The sequence below is a fragment of the Coturnix japonica genome, chromosome 1 (genome assembly GCF_054131305.1).
Source record: "Coturnix japonica strain WE chromosome 1, WE-NBRP24, whole genome shotgun sequence".
NCBI lineage: Eukaryota > Metazoa > Chordata > Aves > Galliformes > Phasianidae > Coturnix > Coturnix japonica.
The window spans coordinates 19,565,880-19,585,404 of record NC_140663.1 but is presented as its reverse complement, the minus strand read 5'-3'; the positions used below and the strand labels follow the sequence as shown (position 1 = coordinate 19,585,404).

At 38.1% G+C, this 19,525-nt stretch overlaps 1 protein-coding gene across 4 annotated transcripts in view; it reads right to left on the bottom strand.

Moving 5' to 3' along the window:
- Nucleotides 1-402: 402 nt before the first annotated feature.
- Nucleotides 403-19,525, bottom strand: part of WASL (WASP like actin nucleation promoting factor) — a 48,747-nt gene continuing 29,624 nt past the window's right edge. Inside the window, exons 4-13 of one of the 4 annotated variants that reach the window (XM_015853133.3) lie at nt 19,377-19,473; nt 15,733-15,756; nt 11,517-11,685; nt 9,738-9,780; nt 9,301-9,454; nt 8,530-8,547; nt 4,914-5,434; nt 4,434-4,542; nt 3,010-3,103; nt 403-971 (exon numbers count right to left, since the gene is read on the bottom strand). In XM_015853133.3, the coding sequence (XP_015708619.1) occupies nt 3,042-3,103; nt 4,434-4,542; nt 4,914-5,434; nt 8,530-8,547; nt 9,301-9,454; nt 9,738-9,780; nt 11,517-11,685; nt 15,733-15,756; nt 19,377-19,473 (1,197 nt within the window). In that variant the 3' untranslated portion in view covers nt 403-971; nt 3,010-3,041. Of the gene's footprint in view, nt 3,104-4,433; nt 4,543-4,913; nt 5,435-8,529; nt 8,548-9,300; nt 9,455-9,737; nt 9,781-11,516; nt 11,686-15,732; nt 15,757-19,376; nt 19,474-19,525 lie in introns of all 4 variants that reach the window. The other 3 variants (XM_015853122.3, XM_085523030.1, XM_015853142.3) reach the window with 3 other exon arrangements.

Genomic DNA, 19,525 nt, shown 5'->3' with positions numbered 1-19,525 from the left:
GATTTACATCTGTAAAAGCCTTGTAAGTCACAGCACCCACTGAGAAGAGTTAACCAGTTAGTACTCATGCTGGATTAACAAAGCCATATTTGTTTGACCTTGAAATGTTGCTGTATTGTTGTACTTGCCCCCAGCAGTAGCTGTTTCCAGACAAGCTGCGAGCAGCTGAGAGATCTGCCAGGAGGAGAGAGAGGGTGTCACATTCTTACTCATTGTGTTTACTCACTGGCACAATCCAACTTTCCAGACGCGCAAACTACTGCGACTTGACAGTCCCTATTTACTGCTTTGTGAACTTGGCTGGGCAACCCAAACTACTTCTAAAGCATATAAGCAAGATGTATGTCTATTTTAAAAGCCGTGCCATAATTAGCACTTACAAACCACACAGTTTTACACTAGTTGGGTCAAATTAATTTTATTATGCTCCATGATGAATTGCCACCAGTGCAACATCCTATTCACTGTACATTTCAAAAATTCACATACTAAAAATTTCAGTTTGATAAATGGAGAACTGAATGATTGAGAAGGTTCTTACGGATCCCATACATACAAGTGGCTAGCTGAAATTGTCTATGCACAGAGTGTTGAAATACAAAGCCTCATGCTAGTTTGTTAATTGCTAAGGCTATTTGGACAGTCATTTAACCAGAATATATAAGAGAGGCCTTCATTACAATGTTTAGCAACAATGCACCAGCATCATGAAATGTTATCTTCTGCTCACAGTGCGAGTGGCAGAGGGCTGAAGCATGCAGTTATGACTAACTTAACTGCCACTGCAGTCTTTATGCCTGAAATTTATCATGTACGTACACTATTTTAAAGTAAATATTAACCTGGACACCACAGAATGTGGGTGTACTTCTCGCATGAAGAAAAGGAAAATGAAAAACCAAAAGCTTTCTTTGGCCAGTATCTACAAATTAAAGTTTTTCTCAGTAGCGTAACTTCAGAGCTCCCAAAACCTGGAAGAGAAAATTGATTAATGAACTATGACGCTTAATTACTAACTATATTACATAAATTCCAGCTTTGGGAACAAAACAGCTAAACATATCTAGTAAGTAGCGTGTTAGGAAAACCTCTAGGCCTCATCCGCTTAATTTAAAATGCCCTATATGCAGTTAGAACAATGAAGGAGCAGTGCCAGAAGTTACATGAAAGCCATACAAGTACTTTCCTTCTACACAGTTAACTCCACTGCCATTAGCTACCTGTGGCTGCACCTGCACCTAATCCAACATTCAAGCCACTGGAGCAGCAAAGCTAGTAGAAAACGTTTCCAGCAGCAGAGGGCAATAAGAAAGCTACCGCAAGAAAATCAGACCACTTGGATTTTCTTTTTTCTCATGTTATGTGCTTAAATTACTCTCAGGAGGAAGTTAGCATCCTCTGAATAATTTAACTACAACCTTACTTCTCCCACTACTTTTAAGCAACTTTCCTTTCTTCTCATATGACTAAATTAATTCACTAGAGACTAGGCTATCACTGGGTTAGAAATCCAAGCCATATTGTGCAGGTCCAGCCTGCCAGCTTCAGGTCATCACTGGGTTTCAGTCAATACAATTCTGATAACTTAAATTGAGTTTGATACCTTGACTACAGCCAAGGACCCAAGACACTATGCAATAACTATGTTCCAAATATGACTGACTTAACTAAACATTCTGTGTCAGATGTATATTCAAAAACAAAAAACAAAACTACCTGAAAATTACAGTAAGTACAGTAATTAACGCTGCAGATATTAAATACCCACTTAGCAAAGATTAGTATTTTATGATAGGCAGATATGCCGATGTTTACTGCACTACGAAGTACAACGTATAAATGTTCAAGCTGTGAAATAAGAATCCCATTTTTTTGTCCACTTATTCAAATGCTACTCCTTTAAATAGAGGTCTTGATCTTCATCACAACCCTTGGTCATAAAGCCAACGAATGAACACAGAATATTGCCATGAAGTTCAGTATGCCGTCAAACCATATGTTGTTGAGTTACTGGCTTTCCAACTTGGACGTAGGATTGGTGTTTCAGTATTTGCCATGTACCATAACACAAAGACTGCAAAGTAATCCCGCTTATGTTTACTTTATTAGTACACCAATGCCCTACAAATTTTTAAAGATAATTAAACATTATTGAAGCAAGCATTAAACGCAGCCCTTCAGCTTGAAAACCACATAAAAATGATTTTAAAAATAAATCAAACTGTAGCAATTGCGAGCCTTCAGAACAGCCCCCAGTAATTTACATTTCTTCATTCTGAAAAGTCAAGAACTAGGAAAAAAAAGGACTGAACCGGTCTGCATCAAAGATGCCTTCATCGCAACATAAAGCCATCCTGTTTAATTCAGATAGAGAGTTCCCTAATTAAAGTACTCAACAACTCCTGCTATTCAACAGCAGTCAGTATTGCTACAGTTAGGGCAAGGCAACCTTCACAACTAGCTGTGCACTTCTGTAGTGATTTTGTGTTACGAAAAGTATACTGCTAAGATTTGAACTGCAATGTTGTGATGTATCTGAAACCATGCAATAGTATTAAAACAGCCTCAACATTCAAGTAGCATTGCATTTGAAATGAAGGGGCTAAATAAACTAAGAGCTGCATCACTTAAAGAACATAGTGCTATACTAGGTTTTAATAAGAAAATTTAGATACAGAAAAAGTAGGGTATGAAAATAGTGTTTTCCTTCTTGCATTATAACTAAATTACATTAAGGTTTTTGTCAGTCTCACATGTTACATTTAAACTCCCTTACTGATGGAATGGAAAGTATTCACATGTACATGATCATTCAGGTGTAAACTTGCACACATTAGCAGGGAGTAGCTTTGTAGAGGATTATGACAAACCTTTACAGATTAAATGAGGTATTGCACAGATTAATAAAAAAGCAAAAGGCAACAAAAATATACAGCAAATTGGTAGAACATTTACATAATAATTTTACAGAATCCATAGACAGAAAGTAGTGTTTAGTATATCATTCACCTTAAAAAATATATATATAATATAATATATGATCAATCATCCCATTCGTCATCATCTTCAAAGTCTTCTTCATCATCTTCATCCTCATCTTCATCTAAAAAAAAGGAAAAAGAAGATGCTTGTATGCATCAAATTCTCATTACAGAAATGCTATTGACTGTTCCCAGAGCCTTCTGAAAAAGGAGCAAGCAGTTCGAGGAGGTCAGACAAGACATTTGATAATACAATACTTTAAGATTGCTGGATTGCTGGATGTGGCATTCATTTAGGTTGATAATGAATGTAAGTTAAATCTTTATCCTTTCTGCAGGAAAATAAATATTGTTTTTGGATACAAGAGGAACTGGTCTAATTCTCACTGTGTGCTCTATTACTCCTGTTTAGAGAACGTGAGAACAGCCAGCTTGTTCCAGAGTGAATTAATTTCTAGGACCTAAGAAGTGTTATCTCTGTAACAGGACTATCAGCTGTTTATTGTACAAGCAGATACAAATATTTTTGTGAGCTTAGGACTGTCATGGTTACTGGAATATTCTAAACTGTGTAATGCACATCAATGTCAGATTTGTTACTTTATCCAGCCCTCCATTCATAGTTTTTTCATGCTACAAATTTTAATGACATAAACAAATTGTTTCGCAAAAGCATTTTCCCTTCCAGGAAATGCTGTATGTAGCACCCTTCTGGGATTTAATTTGTGTGAAGAACCAATGTAGATTATGACACTGGGCACCAAACCACTAAACTACATTTAATGGTCAAATGGTACACAGACTGCAAGGACAGATCTGATAGTAATGCCAGCTCTGAAAGAAAAACACGTAGCAAAGTCTAAAAGGAAGAGATGAACCTCAACAGCTGCACTGGAGCTACTGAATTGCATTTATTATAAACTGGTATCACAAGGAGAAATTCAAATCATCTTCCAGCTTTACTTTTTCCAAGCACTAAAGATTGAAAAAGTGATTCAGTGCTCAAATGGGACAGGTCAGGCAATGTGGGTTATCTGCTTGTTACCCAGCAGGTGGCACCCAAAGCACACAGGAAGCCGCAGTTTTAAGCATGTGACTTTCTGCAACAGCCCTGGTTTCTAGAAACACATCATTAAAACCCTTTTCAAAGCATTTTGGGAAAGTGTTTCAGATAACTCCAAAATAAATCAGCTGTAAGATTTTTTTTTTATATTGGATCCTAACCTCGATTAGTCATTTTAAAACCAATATTACTGCAAGGTACTATACATCAGTAATTCAAAGTAGCACAAAGCACCCCACTCAAACCACCACCAGTGGTCTGCCTAGAGCATTCAGTATTTAAGTACGTGCTGAAAATCCATGCCTTCTCCCCACATTTTACGTTCAGTAGAGATGTTAACACTTGAAAAACTGATGCCCAGAGGTCAGAAGAATTCCATCAAGGCTTACCTGAAGAATGAATGGCTTTGCTCCTTTTCTGCATAACTTCCATTAATGCACCCACAATTCCTGAGGTGGGTGCAGGTGTAGGTGGTGCACTCTCCTGGCCATCAGATACCTTGGGAGAAGAGATTTGTTAGATTGGTATTATTAGTGAAACAGAATCTGTGTGCTTCTCAAAAAACGTTATAAAATCAATGAGTTCACTGTCAGCCACAAGGAAGACCAAAACTACAGTTTCTTTTATAAGTTAAAAATGCACCTCAAAATATGAAGTTTAATTATATTCTTTTAGCACACTATAAGTTTAGTTAGTCCATATTGACGTATTCAATATCAATACTCGCTCATAGTAAATTCACTTTCTAATCACTTAATACAGTAGTATTGTTTAAAGCAACATTCCAAAAACTGCCAGAAGTCATTATTCATCCTGCAATACTGCAGCCATCTGCAAGTCCCAAGGGGACTTAAATGAGAAACACTTACAGACTTGAGCTGTATCCCCTGTCGTATCTGATCTAACAATGCATCTCTTCCTGAGCAAGACACTGGTCGACTGTTCTGTTCTACTTTCTTTAACTGGGCTCCTTCTCTGATTTGATCTAGGAGTGCTGCTTTGTTTCCTGCAGGAACTGGAAGCTGGTGATCGACCTCTGAAGGAAGGCCTGGTGGTGGAGGAGGACCAGGAGGCGGCGGAGGAGGAGGTGGTGGTGGGGGAGCAGATGAACCGCTGGCCGGTGGTGGCGGTGGCGGAGGAGGACCGGATGGCGCAGAGGATGAATGCACCGGTGGTGGAGGAGGATACATCCTGTTGGGGGGAGGTGGGGGCACGGCGGCACCTGGTCTAGATGGAGGTGGGGGTGGAGGTGCTGCTGTTGGGGCTCTTGAGGGAGGTGGAGGTGGTGCCCCTCGGCCCCTAGCAGGGGGAGGAGGAGGGCCCGAGCTGTGGGGAGGTGGTGGTGGAGGCGGAGGGGGTCCTCCTCTGCACGGTGGTGGTGGTGGTGGAGCTGAAACAAAAGATAATTTAACAATTACACGCTACTTAATACTCTCAAGTCTTTCAGAGACTGGCAGAAGAAGGATAAAAGGGTTTGACTTGGTTTTTGCAAGGATCTCTGTGCTTGTACAAGTTTTACCAACCCTGGATTAAGCTGAAGATCACTGAAGATAAGCTGTGCTTATATGAATCCAAATTAAGTGGAATATAGCCCGGCTCTGTCACTTACTTTGCAAACTCTCATAAAAGCACTGCAACACTGCAGGGAACAAGTGCAGAACAGAAAAAGACTGAGGTCACTAAACTATCCAGGCCATCCATTCTAGTTTGGTACTATGGCGGTAATATCCTTCATGGTACAAGTGTATTTGAAAGTCAAGGTTTCAATTTCCCACTAAAGGATGTAGGGGAAAAAAAATCTAAACAATAACAATACTCTAAGATATTTTTGAGGGTAGAATGCAAGGAAAATGGATTTTAGAAAACACACTTAAAACAAATGCAGGACTTCCACTTTACAAACAACTCATTGTTTGATAAGGGAATAAGACACAAAGTTTTTGCTACTGGAAGATGAAGCTTTAGAAAGTATGAATGCATTACAATTAGGAATAGGGGGGACACAAAGATGAACATACTGCATTACTGTGTTTAACAGCATGCCTTCATATCCTTTAACACCACGTGGCAGCCTCTACAAAGACAAGCAATGAAACAGTACTGTTGATACAGCATTTCAAGTTCAAGGTGACAGGTCAGGGCAAAACTTCAATCTAATGAAGCAGTTTCCTCTCGCAGGCAACAGGATAGAGAACTATTGCAAAGCTCTCCATTGACTACTGCCTCACTATAACAAAATTACCATTATGGCTACTGAGAGTTATCTTTTTTTCTGCCACCATTTGCCAGGCTGGCAAATAAGACTATTTTTAAGAGCAAAGCAACTAAATGAACTAATACTCATCCAGGAATACTGTCCTAATAATGTGACTTTCTCTTGCTTTGTAGCAATGGAGTAACGCATCATGATAGTTCTAAAAACTTATTTCACATTTTAAACTATAAAACTATCATCTGAGAAAGATCTTTCTTATAGTTCTCTAACTGTATGTGAATTCTGGGCATATGGAAAAACTGACCTTGAAAAAACTGGCAGCCATTGGCAAATATGCTTTTGCTCAATCTTTGTTTGCCAGTAGCAGCTGCTCTGAGTTGTTCCTTTAGATAGGCTCAAAAAATGTGATTGAATAATATATATGAAATCCTCCCACTCCCCCAGAAAGTTCAAAAACTCAGTAAACAAACTCTTAATCTCTTTATTCAAAATTAGTTTCAACAACACCTTCGTGGAAAGGACTTTAGAAAGTAACAACTTCATGGCTACTTCAACATACACCATCACTTCTGTATCATTTGGCCTTGAAATGTACTTGCTTTGCTAATGGCATTTTAAATAACAGAACTTTATTTCCCCTTCTATCAAGCTATTACCACATTACCATTGTGGTTATATAAGTTGTGGTTGCTGCCCATTACCACTTAGTCATAGGGCAGCACCTGAATTATTAAGAAAGTTCTCACTTGATTTTATATGCTTGATAGCAAAAAGGGTATTATCCTTAAGATGATGCTTCTTTACTTCTTCTGTCCTATTACATGCACTGAGAACAGAACAGGCTGCCTGCACTGCAGTACAGACGGCAAGGGCCAAAACAAGGGGATTCTGAAGAAGTACAAGGCGCTGGTGCCTCAGTGCTCATCCTTCCTTCCCTGCTCATCTCACAGACTTATCCACTCTAAAATCACACGTTATGTCCCAAATTCCACAAACTTCTCTATGTTTCCCATTTTCTAAAAAAAGAAATAGCAAGGAGAGAATCTCCTCTCGAACTTCATGTATTCTACAAGAGAAATACTGCCAACATTCTGATTTAAAAACAAAACAAACAAAAAAGACCCGGCCCTCCTCTTGTTTGTTATCCTGCCTGTATCTTCCTTTCTGGCCATCGGAGGGCAGTATTTTCAAATGCAACTTACACTGCAAGCACAACAGGGAGGTTTTCTGCATCTCAGACATGATGCACAACACAGCCAAGCTTCAGTCTGCAGATTTTGAACATAGAGCTCAAGTTTTCCTGTGGCAAAAGATCTCACTTACATCACATCTAGTGCAATATGCCACCTCCCAGCCGAGGAAACACAGTTCAGGAAGTTTTTGCTTTGTTTTCTGAAGGCTTGCCTGGACTCAACTAAAGTCAAAAAAGGGAGGAGTAGCAAGGAGGGAGCACCATGACCTCATCCTCACTCCCTTCCCCCCAAACAGATGAGAGAAGCAAAATAAAAAGAAGCCTTAGTTTTTATAAGTGCTACATGGCTACTAACATGGAAGTCGGAAAAATCTTCTGCTGCCTCAAAACAAAACAAACCTAAACCAAACAACCAACATCAGAACTAGAGAAAGGGCAGGAAAAGTGAGAAACTAAGTTCTATCTCAGCACAACAAAGCGTCGGCAACTCTCTGCACAGCATCCTAGTGGTGTGAGTAGTTAAGCACAGAAATTCTTGCAGTAAAGCAGGAAAATGTGTCTGAGTTGAGGAAAAAACACTTCAAACATCAGTCAAGTCTACGTATTATGTAACTGTGGATAAAAACACTGGAATAGTTTTATCTACCTTGACCAAAAAGCACAGAGGTAGATTATTATCATGCATGTTAAAAATGAGATGGCTTTTCTTTCAATCGTATACATGCAAGTGGACATAACTTGAATACACACAACAAAAATGGCATTTTAAAAGTATTTCAAGCTTGTTACAAGACTTCAAGCCAAGTCTTCTCAATTGAATCATAAGATCAGCAGTTTGGGATCAACAACTTTGTACACATTTTAATAGAGTCAATTTAATAGAGTTAGACTGTGCACAGAACTTGAAGACTTACTGCTGAAAAAGACTGTAATTGAAATTTTGCCTGCAATTTATGTACAATATTTGATCATAACTTATAGCACTGCAGTCAAACAGATGTGGACTAAGGTTTCTTGTCCAGGAAAGAAATCACACAGCAGCATGAATACTTCACAGCATGCCAGCTCAAGTACATACCACTCCAACGTGGGGGCCCTAGAAATAAATGTAACAAAGTCATAGTACCCTGAACTTTTAGCTATTCTGCCACTCAAACTATTTATCCAGACCGCTATCATTTCAATGGCATTAATTATTCTGTTTTCTGTTTTTCCTGGGAAGTGTTGCAGGCAAATATTTAAAACTTTTATACTGATGGCCTGATGTTCAGATTGACTTGTTATGCTGTAGTAGATAATGCACCAGCTGAGATCACATTCAAAGACCAGGAAAGAAAAAGCTTATTTCAGAATTTCCTTTCCTCAGGAAGTTAAATCAGATTTCCTGACCAAAAACTTACACTTATTAAAGTTCAGCTTTCTAGTTTTGAAATGCTGGCAGGGTAGACATGACTGGCACCACACACACCTGTCATGTACTTCTACTGTAACTGATGACAGGAATATTGCTTCCAGAGTTTATATTTACTTATAAGATCAAACTTATAAATAAATGTACTACTTTTGCAGTCTGAAAACCTTGTATGAAATATGTATACAAGCACTGCTACGAGCAATTATTTAACTGACATAGGTACCATTCTTACCCTTAAGGAGAAAGTACTCTCATGGGTCACCCATGGACATTTTAACATGGAATACGGCACACAGAAACATGAAACCCAATACCTCTGAGGCAATACGAAGTTCAAAGAAAAAAAAAATAGTCAAGTTTCTCATCAACAGTTTCTATTTCAATCCCTGTGCCAAAAAACATCGTACAAAGCTTTGTGTGGAAATAAAATCCTACCTTGTCTGCGCAGTTCATTTTTAACTGCCTCCACACCTCCTGTTTTTTCAATGAAATCATATATGGCCTTGGAAGTTTCTTTGTCTTTAAGCTGAGCCTCTGAAATTCCACATAGATCAAACAAGTTTTTCAGTTCTGGGTCCAAGTTGTTCACCTGCAAGTCAGATACATTTAGGAGCTTGACAAGAGAAGTTAATAAAATATCATTTGTAGTGAGGAAAAAAACCTGTAATGTTATTGTGTTCCTTGCATCTCTTGTAGTTTCCATGGAAATAAGTAGGAGGCATTATTTTGGAGTGACTTATTATGGAATTGCACAATTAGTAATTATTTTGATGTGGTCAACTCATTTGATGCCAATCTTCACAACCTGTATTACAAAGCCTCGACAGCCTTCCGTCATTCAGTAGCTTGAACAACATACTAAGATTACTTACATCAAAACCTGTGTTTGGATCCCAACCAACATGTCCAATGTGTCTGAAAAAAGAAAGCAGAAAAGTCCACTTAATTGGAGTAAAAAGGACCTTGTAATCGAAGATAAACAGGACACACAGGTAACTGCATTACTACTAGATTCTACCTTCAGCCTCTTGAGACACTATTTTTTACTCTATAGCACCCTATTTGAGAAGAGAATAAAGCTTCTTTTATTCTCCACTTTTATCAAGTGGAAAACTAGATTCTTCCACTAGTTGGTCTGTTGCAAAATATTAGCAGTCTGGAGCATCTCCCTTAATGAGGAAATGCTGAGAGACTTGGAACTGCTCAGTTTGGAGAAGAGAAAAAGGGATGTTTATAAATACCTAAAGAGTAGGTATCAAGCTACACTAACATTATGCATAATTTCACTGTTTTACTTGTACCTCAAAACACTACATGTCCACATCTCACTAGCAGAAGCAATTCAATTTAACTTCATTAAATATTTTACCTTATTCTCAGCCTTTCTATGACTGCTTTAGTATTTCATGAATGTGCATGAAGTGCTCCACCATTGTCAGGACCCAACAAACATAAACAAAAGCATCAAATTTTGTCTTCACTCTTGCACACCCTTCCACAAATCCTGATCAGAGCTAAGTTAAACTAATACAAATCATTAACTGCAATCCCGCCTGCATATGCTGAAGTCTGCATCAGTACAGCTACAACAGTGACCAGCTACCAATCACTGTTCAAGTTTCCTTTTGTCTCACTCTTCTGCATTCTTCATTTTCCAGTAGTGACATTAACAGATGCAGCACTTCAGCGCTCATGTCAGGAAATAATATGGTCCAGGTCTCAACTGTTTAAACACAATCTGAACTGGGAGGCACTTCAGCCTCTCTCCTTTTGCTTCTGCCCACTAAATAGTACAGCAAAAACATTACTGTAACTGTTAATACTGGCATTACTTATATGGAATTTTATCCTGGGAAAGCATGTCAGTGGAAGCAATGAGGGATAATGGTTTGAAAGAATAAGATGTTCATTTGGCATATAAACCATACACTGGTTTTCCTACAGTTCGTGCAAGCTATCAGTCCTGAACTAACTCAAGATCTTCAAAGTGCTGTTGCTTTAGCACGGCAAATAAATGCACAAAATAAGTGCACTTATTTTAAAAGGCAGAGGCTTAAATTATAATTTAGGAAGAACAATGGTTAACTTAGCAAGCTGACCAAAACCAACTTTCAAAGTGAAGCTTAAAACAGCAGATAACTATTCTAAAAGAACAAAGGTATCTATTAAATACTGGAGAAAACAACCTGTTCCTAAAAAAGCATATACACACAGCATTCTTCCATCACAAGATGTGGGTATGAGCCCACATACCCGAGCTTACCAAGTCAGATATAACACAGCTATGCCATTCCTGCAGTATGGAAAGTCAGGACCTATGTGTGTATTTTGTTTGACACGGAACAGCAAAGACTGCACAGCTGGAGGAATAATGAGTTTAAGAGTCAACCACTGAGGCTAAATGAAAGAGGAATCTACTCTGAGCTGAGCACTTAAGCAAGCCATCTTCATACAGCTTCGTCAAGATACTTTAGGACGGTAAGTTATGTTTTATTGCAGATAAACTCCCATGTGTCTAAGTTAACTTGCTTTTAAATCCCACAAAATGCCAGTTAGCATTTACTTGAGTTCAGGTTACACACAACAGTCACACATGGACGTCCTGAGTATTCGCATGCAGATCTGACAAAGCCCCCAAAATAAGTCCTTACTGGAAGTTAGATGGTGTTCCAATATCTGCCTTTGTCAATCTTCTCTTTTTAGTTTTTCCTTTCTTCTTTTCTTTGGTATATGAAATATTGTTGACTTGTGGAGTGTAAAATCTGTTAGTTGTAATTTCCGGGTTTTTGATATCAACAGTCGCCATTGGTAGATTTGGACCTGTGAAGACAAAGAACAGGACCTTAACTACTGTATCAATAAAACCATATTTAACTTCTAATTAAGATCACATTTTTGTGCATATGTGCAGCTAAGTGCTCGCACTTCAGCCACAGCTGTATGTGTTACATGCATCTGACTGGGTCCTGGATGTCAGAATCCATTGATGGGTTTGTAAAATAATTAAAGTCCCGGATGAGAAACAAAGCTCAAGACAGCAAAAGCAACACCAGAAACAAAGTAAACAGACACTCAGATGGCCAGTTTTAACATTCCAGTATTGTGTTACTTTTGGAATAACAGCATATAAACATCCCTGGGGCATTTTCCACACAGTTTCTTTTAGTTTTGACAGAAGGTAACTTTTCTTACATAAGTGATGGTGGTGTTTAAACACTGTAAGGCAATGTATTCCTCTCTTTCACATATGTGCATATGTGCATATATGTGCATTTTCAAATAAATCTATTAAAAGAATAAGTAACTCATTCTTCCACAGATGAAACCAAGGAAGTCTATTTAAGAGCAGTTTAACCAGGACCAGTTTGAAAAGCACAGTCTGGGTTAGTAATGCTTAGCTAGTCAATGAGAATTCGATTCACACATCCAGCTTTACTGGGCACTTGATAAAAAACACCTCATAGATTTAAGAGAATCAGAACCTTGATATTATTTTTTTGTAAGTATATCTTATATAAATAATACAGAGTTATCCCAGTCATTCTGAAAAGAACAACGAGCTGCTTTCACAGCCTGAAAAGAGAAGCAGACAATATGACAGATACATTATTTGACACTTGCAGTGTAACACTTCAAAGGGAAGCACCCAGTACTGGCCAGACTACAGCACGCTAACAGAAACAAGATACTGGGATAGACAAAACTCATTTAAAAGCATATGACAACTCCTACGTACCTCTGGCAGTGTTTAGAGGACAAGGTTTTGAAACTGCATGTGAAATGCAGAACAAGATTTCTCAAGCCTTTTCTGCTCTGTGGAAATGCTTTGAGAGAGGCTCTGATGTAGCCAGCTGTCCTCGGACAGAATGCAAAACTTCTAACTGACCGCTCACAACTATGCACAACTTGGTTGTGAAAGTTACGCTTAAAGCTTGGACTAACTTGACCAACAGTTAAATGTTATCAACCCAAAGCTTCACGTGAGGCTAAGTAAACCTGCAGGATAAACTGAAAAATTAAGAGTTTAAATTTTATTTTGATTCAAAAAGAAAAAAAATACTGAGGAGTTCATATTCACTTTATTTACCCATATCAAATCTCCTCACCAAGACAATGTAATTTAGAGCTTTTCAAAGGCTATACTGACATTGAAGAAGAAACACAGAGACTTGCACTGAACACTGCTCACAAATGTTTTATATCCTTCTCCACTTAGTCCTTGTTTAACCCTAGAAAACATACCCTTATCTATGTAAAGCTCAAAACTAAATGGAACTGGTTCTAACAAGTACGAAGCAGCATCCATGACATTTTACTAAGCCGAGCTAAAATTAAGGACTGATACCTAACTCTGATATTAATATTCATACCAGAGATCATAGTAAATTCCTCCAGATGAAAGTTATTCTTACCATCAGCCTTAGACTTTAGATTCCCACGAGGGATAAAAGAACTCTGGAAAGAACTGTTTTCTTCTAGAACGGCCATATTTATATCCAACAAAATTTTTCCCATCAAAACACATGCACTTTCCCCGTCAGGTGTAGATAGCTCAATAAGTGAAGATGAGAGAGGCATATAGAGCTCATCATTAGGAAGTACTTGACAGTACAGTGGCCTCAGGCATCCAATGATATCAGCATCTGTGACATCTTCAGAGGGGGCTCCAGAAAATGTAGTACAGAACATTTTAAAATAGAATTTCTAAGAAATTCTTTTGATTTCAGAACCTTTCCGGACATCTGACTCAGACTGTAGACAGCCCTACAATAAATGCAAACTACTTAACAGCGGAAACAAAATTGCTCCACATGGTTCTTAAAGATCCTCTCAAAACCCCATCTCTGACAAATGCTTATTTCAGCCAGAACTTCACTGTGAGGTCAGTTCAACCGCAGTAAGTCCTCTTTATGTGCATGAAGAGACCTAGCTATAACAAATGTGTAGAACATAAATCCCAGGAAATTACAGGCTAATACATTTTACATAACTCTTAATGCCAATTTGATTTTAATCCTGCAATTCTAAAAGGGGAAAAAAAGAAAAAAGAAAAAAAAAAAAAAAGGAAAAAAAGTCTTAAATCTAGAAAAAAAAATCTGACCTTATAACAACTGTTTTCATTCCCCCCCTCCAGATATATATATCTGTTGTAATCTGGTCCAATTGCTAAGTGAGCTGTCTGAAGGCCAGAACCAACTGAGGCTATGAGCTGTGTCCTCAGCATGTCACACCTGAGACTACAGAGGCCACGAACACCAAGTGAAGTGCCAGCTGAGAAGCCTGGCATTAGAGCACTTCACAGCATCAGAAAAGGAAGGTAGGCAGATCATGAAAGAGCAGAGAATGTCCCAGCAGAACACTCTGCTAAAACACAGAGAAGCTCAGAGCTTTGAATAGTGACTACCAACCTGAAACACCAAGCAAACATGTGAATATTCTATCTTTCAAATAATATAATATTATATATATATTATATATTATATATTTACTTTCAGAGTAGAGACTCCAAGGCTAAAGATTTGTTGTGGTAGGTGGCACTATATCATCACCACCACTGTTTGTCTTCCCTTATGCTAATATCAGGAAAGAACTTTTTAGGTGAGGAAAAACATGTTGCTCAAGACAGTGAACAATTAAAACATTCTCATAGCTCAGAGCAGCTATTAGATAATCACCGGTCGGTATTAGTACGACTGTTTCAAAACTAAGCAAGTCAGTCTTTGTGGAAAGAAGAGACACAGAAAAAAAGTGCCTGGACTAAACTGATTACTGACTGAACTTCCTCAAAATGTAATATGCAAGAAAAAGGCACGTTCACTGTTTAAGAAGTATTCTGCATGGGGCATATGCAGTACATCTGCAGTTCCAATAATACAAGAATATCTATTTTGGTGACGGACTGAGAGGTTTGGATGTCTTGGTTAGAACAAACCCAAGTCTAGCTCATAGAATCAAAGAAAATCCCCAGTTGGAAAAGATACACAAGGATCAATGAGTTCACCTCCTGGATCCACACAGGACCAAAAATCAGATCTCCTCAGGCATTAGAGGGCTCTGGGTCTCTACACGATTACTTGGTGATATCCCTGCTCAAACAGTAACCTATCAGGCACCAGTTGAGATGCCACGGGAGAAATCTCTTCTTAGTTTCAGGTTGAAAGCATAATTAGATCAAAGACTCCAATAATCTCTGATGAGCATCTCTCACTTGATCTTAAGAGAAGACGGTAAAATTTTGAGATCAAACTGATACATTCTTTTTATTTCATCTGTGAATTTCATAAGGATGTCCTAAGAAATCTGTTTCTTCATACCAGTGAAATGCAAGGCAAATACATTCAAATATTCTCTCATGGAAAAAAGATCAGCATTGACAAACACACGACATACTGCCAGAAAGTTACGTTATAAAGTCAGTCAAAATCAGAAGTTAAAGCTTTACAGATATTTTATAAAAACTGTCATGACCATTCCTACCTTTACACAAACAGCTGACCTTTTAATTTCAGCTAAGTTCTGTATAGTTACCCTTTATAGGTATATTCTGAAGACCGAGCTGCAAATGTAAGGTACAAAGCCTTCTTCACAGCTTCAGCTAAAGGGCCTCTGTCCTATTCACAGGAAAACATAATCCTCTCCAAAAACATTCTTCACAAATGCCAGCTAAAAAGCCACAAATCTTCCAACTACAACTAAACAAATACCAAAGAACAGAAACAAAACAAATATAGCAACCTCCAGAATATGAGTTTACTGCTTCTGCTACCACATAGCTATCCTGAACAAGTCGAAAACAAAGCTACGTACAAACCAGAAATGACAGTAGCTGGAGAAATTAAAAGGCAGTGGTTCATGCAAAAAGCTTACCATTGGGTGGGTCTCGTCTTTTTTCTGTCAAAAAAGAAAAAGAGTTATTATTCACAGACATCACAGCACAAATACATTCTAGACTTTGCATTCCACTGACACTTTCGGTGATCTTGAACTCAGGCTTAACCTATAAACATCTTTAGATCCTACTTGTTGGACAGTTGAAAAAACACGTTAAGCATTAGAGAACCATAAAAACCCATTTTAAATCATGACTGTTGATGTGAAGTAGAAAATAGCTGCTATGTTTGTTTCATACACTGTGACTCCAAACTGGCGAAGTATTCAAAAAGAAGCTGCTTCAGTACAACCCAGCAAAGTAAGATATACATACGTACATATACGTATATACTTAAGTGTTATGCTTTATGATTTCCACTTTCTTTGTTTTATGTGGAAATACAATAAACATTTTGATACAGGAACGTTATTCCAGAAAAGCACATGTATTTCATAATTATTTTTGTTAGTGTGAAGACACTTGGACACAGAGGAGCAAAACACTTCTGTTACCAAAAAGTAACAACATGGAACAGAACTCAAATATCCTTACACTGCTATTTTAATTGCAAAGCCACACCATTTCATAGACCATGAAGAATTTGGCTTGACAATTTAAGATGCATTTGTAGGCATTTCATACCTCAGCACTCTCAGCCTGTAACAGTAAATTCTCCTTTGAAGGAGCCTTTCCTCACTTAGCATTCATTTCTACCCACTTCAAACAGGATTTACCAACCCTGCAATCTTTCTCCAAAGCACAGTCTAGAACAAAAACTAGTACATAGTTGAACAGAAACCAGTACACAGTTTCAGTCAGGCTATTTGTGTACCTGCACAGACATTCAGAAGACTTTGGACAGTTTATCACCTTGTCTCCAAAAAACATAGGTCTATATGGAAGACACTACATTCCTTTCAGGTCTGGAATCCAGTAGGGCCTCCTCTGGGAGCTTAAAATGAATTTATAACAGATCCCTCTTCACAGGTTTCAGAAATGCTGCTAACCCCTGGTGTTTTCCAGACACATTCTCTTCCTTGAATATGCAGGCAAAGAAACCATTTGTGCTGGAACTTGAAAAAGCCTGCTCAACTTCTGGAGCATAACTACAGTCCTATCCAAGAAGTATCAACAACAGAAAAGGAAAGCATGGGGTTGATAACAAGTCATCTAGCAAAAAATGGGAAACTGGCAAAAGTAGGCATTCATAGGAAATGTTGAGTGGCTTTGTGCCAAATCACGGGAATTATTACAGCTTTCATGAGGAGAAAAAGTTCAAGAGATAAAACAGTGGAGAACAAAACAAGACATTTTAAACACTTCCTGCAATTTTTGCTGGGTATAGATAAGAATAATCTGCGGCCAAAATATACTAGATTTGTTTTTCTGTGGTTTCCACTTCAGGCTAGAAAATAAGAACTCCTCTTCCAAAGTGCTGATGACCTGACCAGAGGTCTGACTGAAGACATAGGTATATCTACTGATCAACTTCACCAGCTGCCCATGTCTATGAAAATGCTCTCATCTGCATGTAAAAAATAAGCAAACAAACCAAAAACCTGTTTGCATCCAGCTTAAAGTGCACTAGGAGGGGCATCATGAGCTAAAAGCTTGTTGGAGGAACAGTTGCTTTCAGAAGGCTGGAAAAGAGCTCCCAGCCATGAGCTACAAGCTTGTAAAAATTAGACAAAAACTGAAACCTGCTTTATGAGCTACAAGTTGCCCCTAAGAATTAGGCAAAAAATTGAAACCTGTTTTTGAAAGGCAGTTAGCAATCAGGCTAAGTTCTCTCAGTATGTGGAGAGGATACTTGTGTGTTTACGTACCTTGGCATTTATAAGGCAAGATTAATATAAATATGATAAATATAAAATTAATAGTATTAACATTAAGGTATACCAGAAGTATGAATGTACTGCGCTCACAGAGAGGGGAAACACTGCTCACCCTATCATTTGGGGTCTGTTGAAGTAGTAAAGGGAGAGACTCATTTAAGTAAGCTTACTAGAGAAATTAACTAATTACTGTAATTTCTTCCTAATCTAAGGCTGAGAACTTAATTGATCAGTCTGATATTAAAAAGATGATGATAAGCCTAATATATACATACACTCCAACGACAAATCAGTTTTGATTTGGGCAAATGCAAAGCCTGTTATTACAGAAGCACAATTGGATATCATCCTATCAATGACAAACACAGAACTCCATCTCATGGCTTAGCTAAAAGAAAATCAATTGTTATACATATATTTTTAAATTAAAGTTGCCTTCAAGTTATACATTTTTTGGGGATAAAGTTATTTTCCTTTTAAGAAATATTAAAGAGTGCATGGAGTAATCTCATCCTACGGTATGAACTTGAGCAACAAACCAACACTATTTGCACAAAGACGAAACACAAACAACTCCATGCAGAACCTCTTGTGAACAGGAGGTTTGACTGAACCACTGTTTTGAAACAAACCACTGTGGCCAAGAATGCAAATATGTATTTGCCTTCTCCCAGGTCACAGGTGCACTGCAGCACTGTGTTTTAGAAGTGTAATAGCATGAGATTTCAAGAATATGAGACGAAAACTAATATGATTACTTTTACTCCAGTAATGTCACCCACTAATGCCACTTCTTGAGAAATCCCATGAACATATTCTAAGCAGAGATGGTCTTAAACAAGCCAACCAAGGTTTGGAACAAATGCTCTGTGCCTGCGCCACTTCACGTGAATGAAATACTTGCAAGGATGGTATTCCAAGGAATTCCTCCCTTTACTATGATGCCTTTCTCTTTACTACACTCCCTTTCTATGCTGTACTGCTAGTACAATTCAATCCCAAAACAGACAACAAAAACTATCTTGTAGCTGAGACAAGTTTCAACCCTGATCACACCCATGTGCATCCAACCTGTGTTTTTATCATCCTACTCTTCATGGTCATATGAACGTCAGACAAGCGAGTTGTTTATGAGTTCAATGGAAAAGGACCAAGAGAAGATCTGGAGGAAGCCTGAACTACCTCTGAAACACCGATTATTTTCCTAAGGCATTCTGAAGCTGGAAAAATGCACGCTGTACTTCTGACAGTCTGGTGCTGCTAAGGACAGTAGTATAGGTACATTATGTCTTACGTACTTGGCCTCTGTCAAGATCATTAGTATTGAATAAAAGATATTTCTCTGCTGAGCACTGGATCAATGCCAATAATTCATTTACACAAACTACTTAATATACCAGATGGTAAAAATCTTTGTTACAATCCAATTGGGCTGAATTTAAACAAATTCACTGTAAACAGCCCAGAGCTAAACTAGGGTTTATTCAAACGTGAAAATTGCTTACAGGAAGATTTCTTGTTTTCCCACTGATAGGTTACCCTTTCTGCTTCTTTCTGTTCTGTATGTTCAAACACCACGTCCTTTGAGTCTCAGCTTACTAGGAAACTTACAGCAAGGAGCATCAAGCTATTTCAGAGGAGATATTTTTGCACAACAGAGATGAAGTACACTTTTGTAATGCAATTACTTCTAAATATAAATATAGCAGCAAAACCTTCCAGTCATTTTCAGACACAAATAACTTCTTGCCTCCCCTCAGAACAACAGAAACAGTCCCAAATTCAAGATTAATCTGAATATTTACCAGATTTCCTCTGCCGTCGTCCAAGTAAATCTGTTACTGTTTTGCGGAACAGTTTAGCCTCTTCTTCGTTAGCAAAGTTAAGACCAACTTGACATGCCTGAAAAAAAAATACATATCCCCCCACCCGTGACTAAGAAAGTGTTACAAAG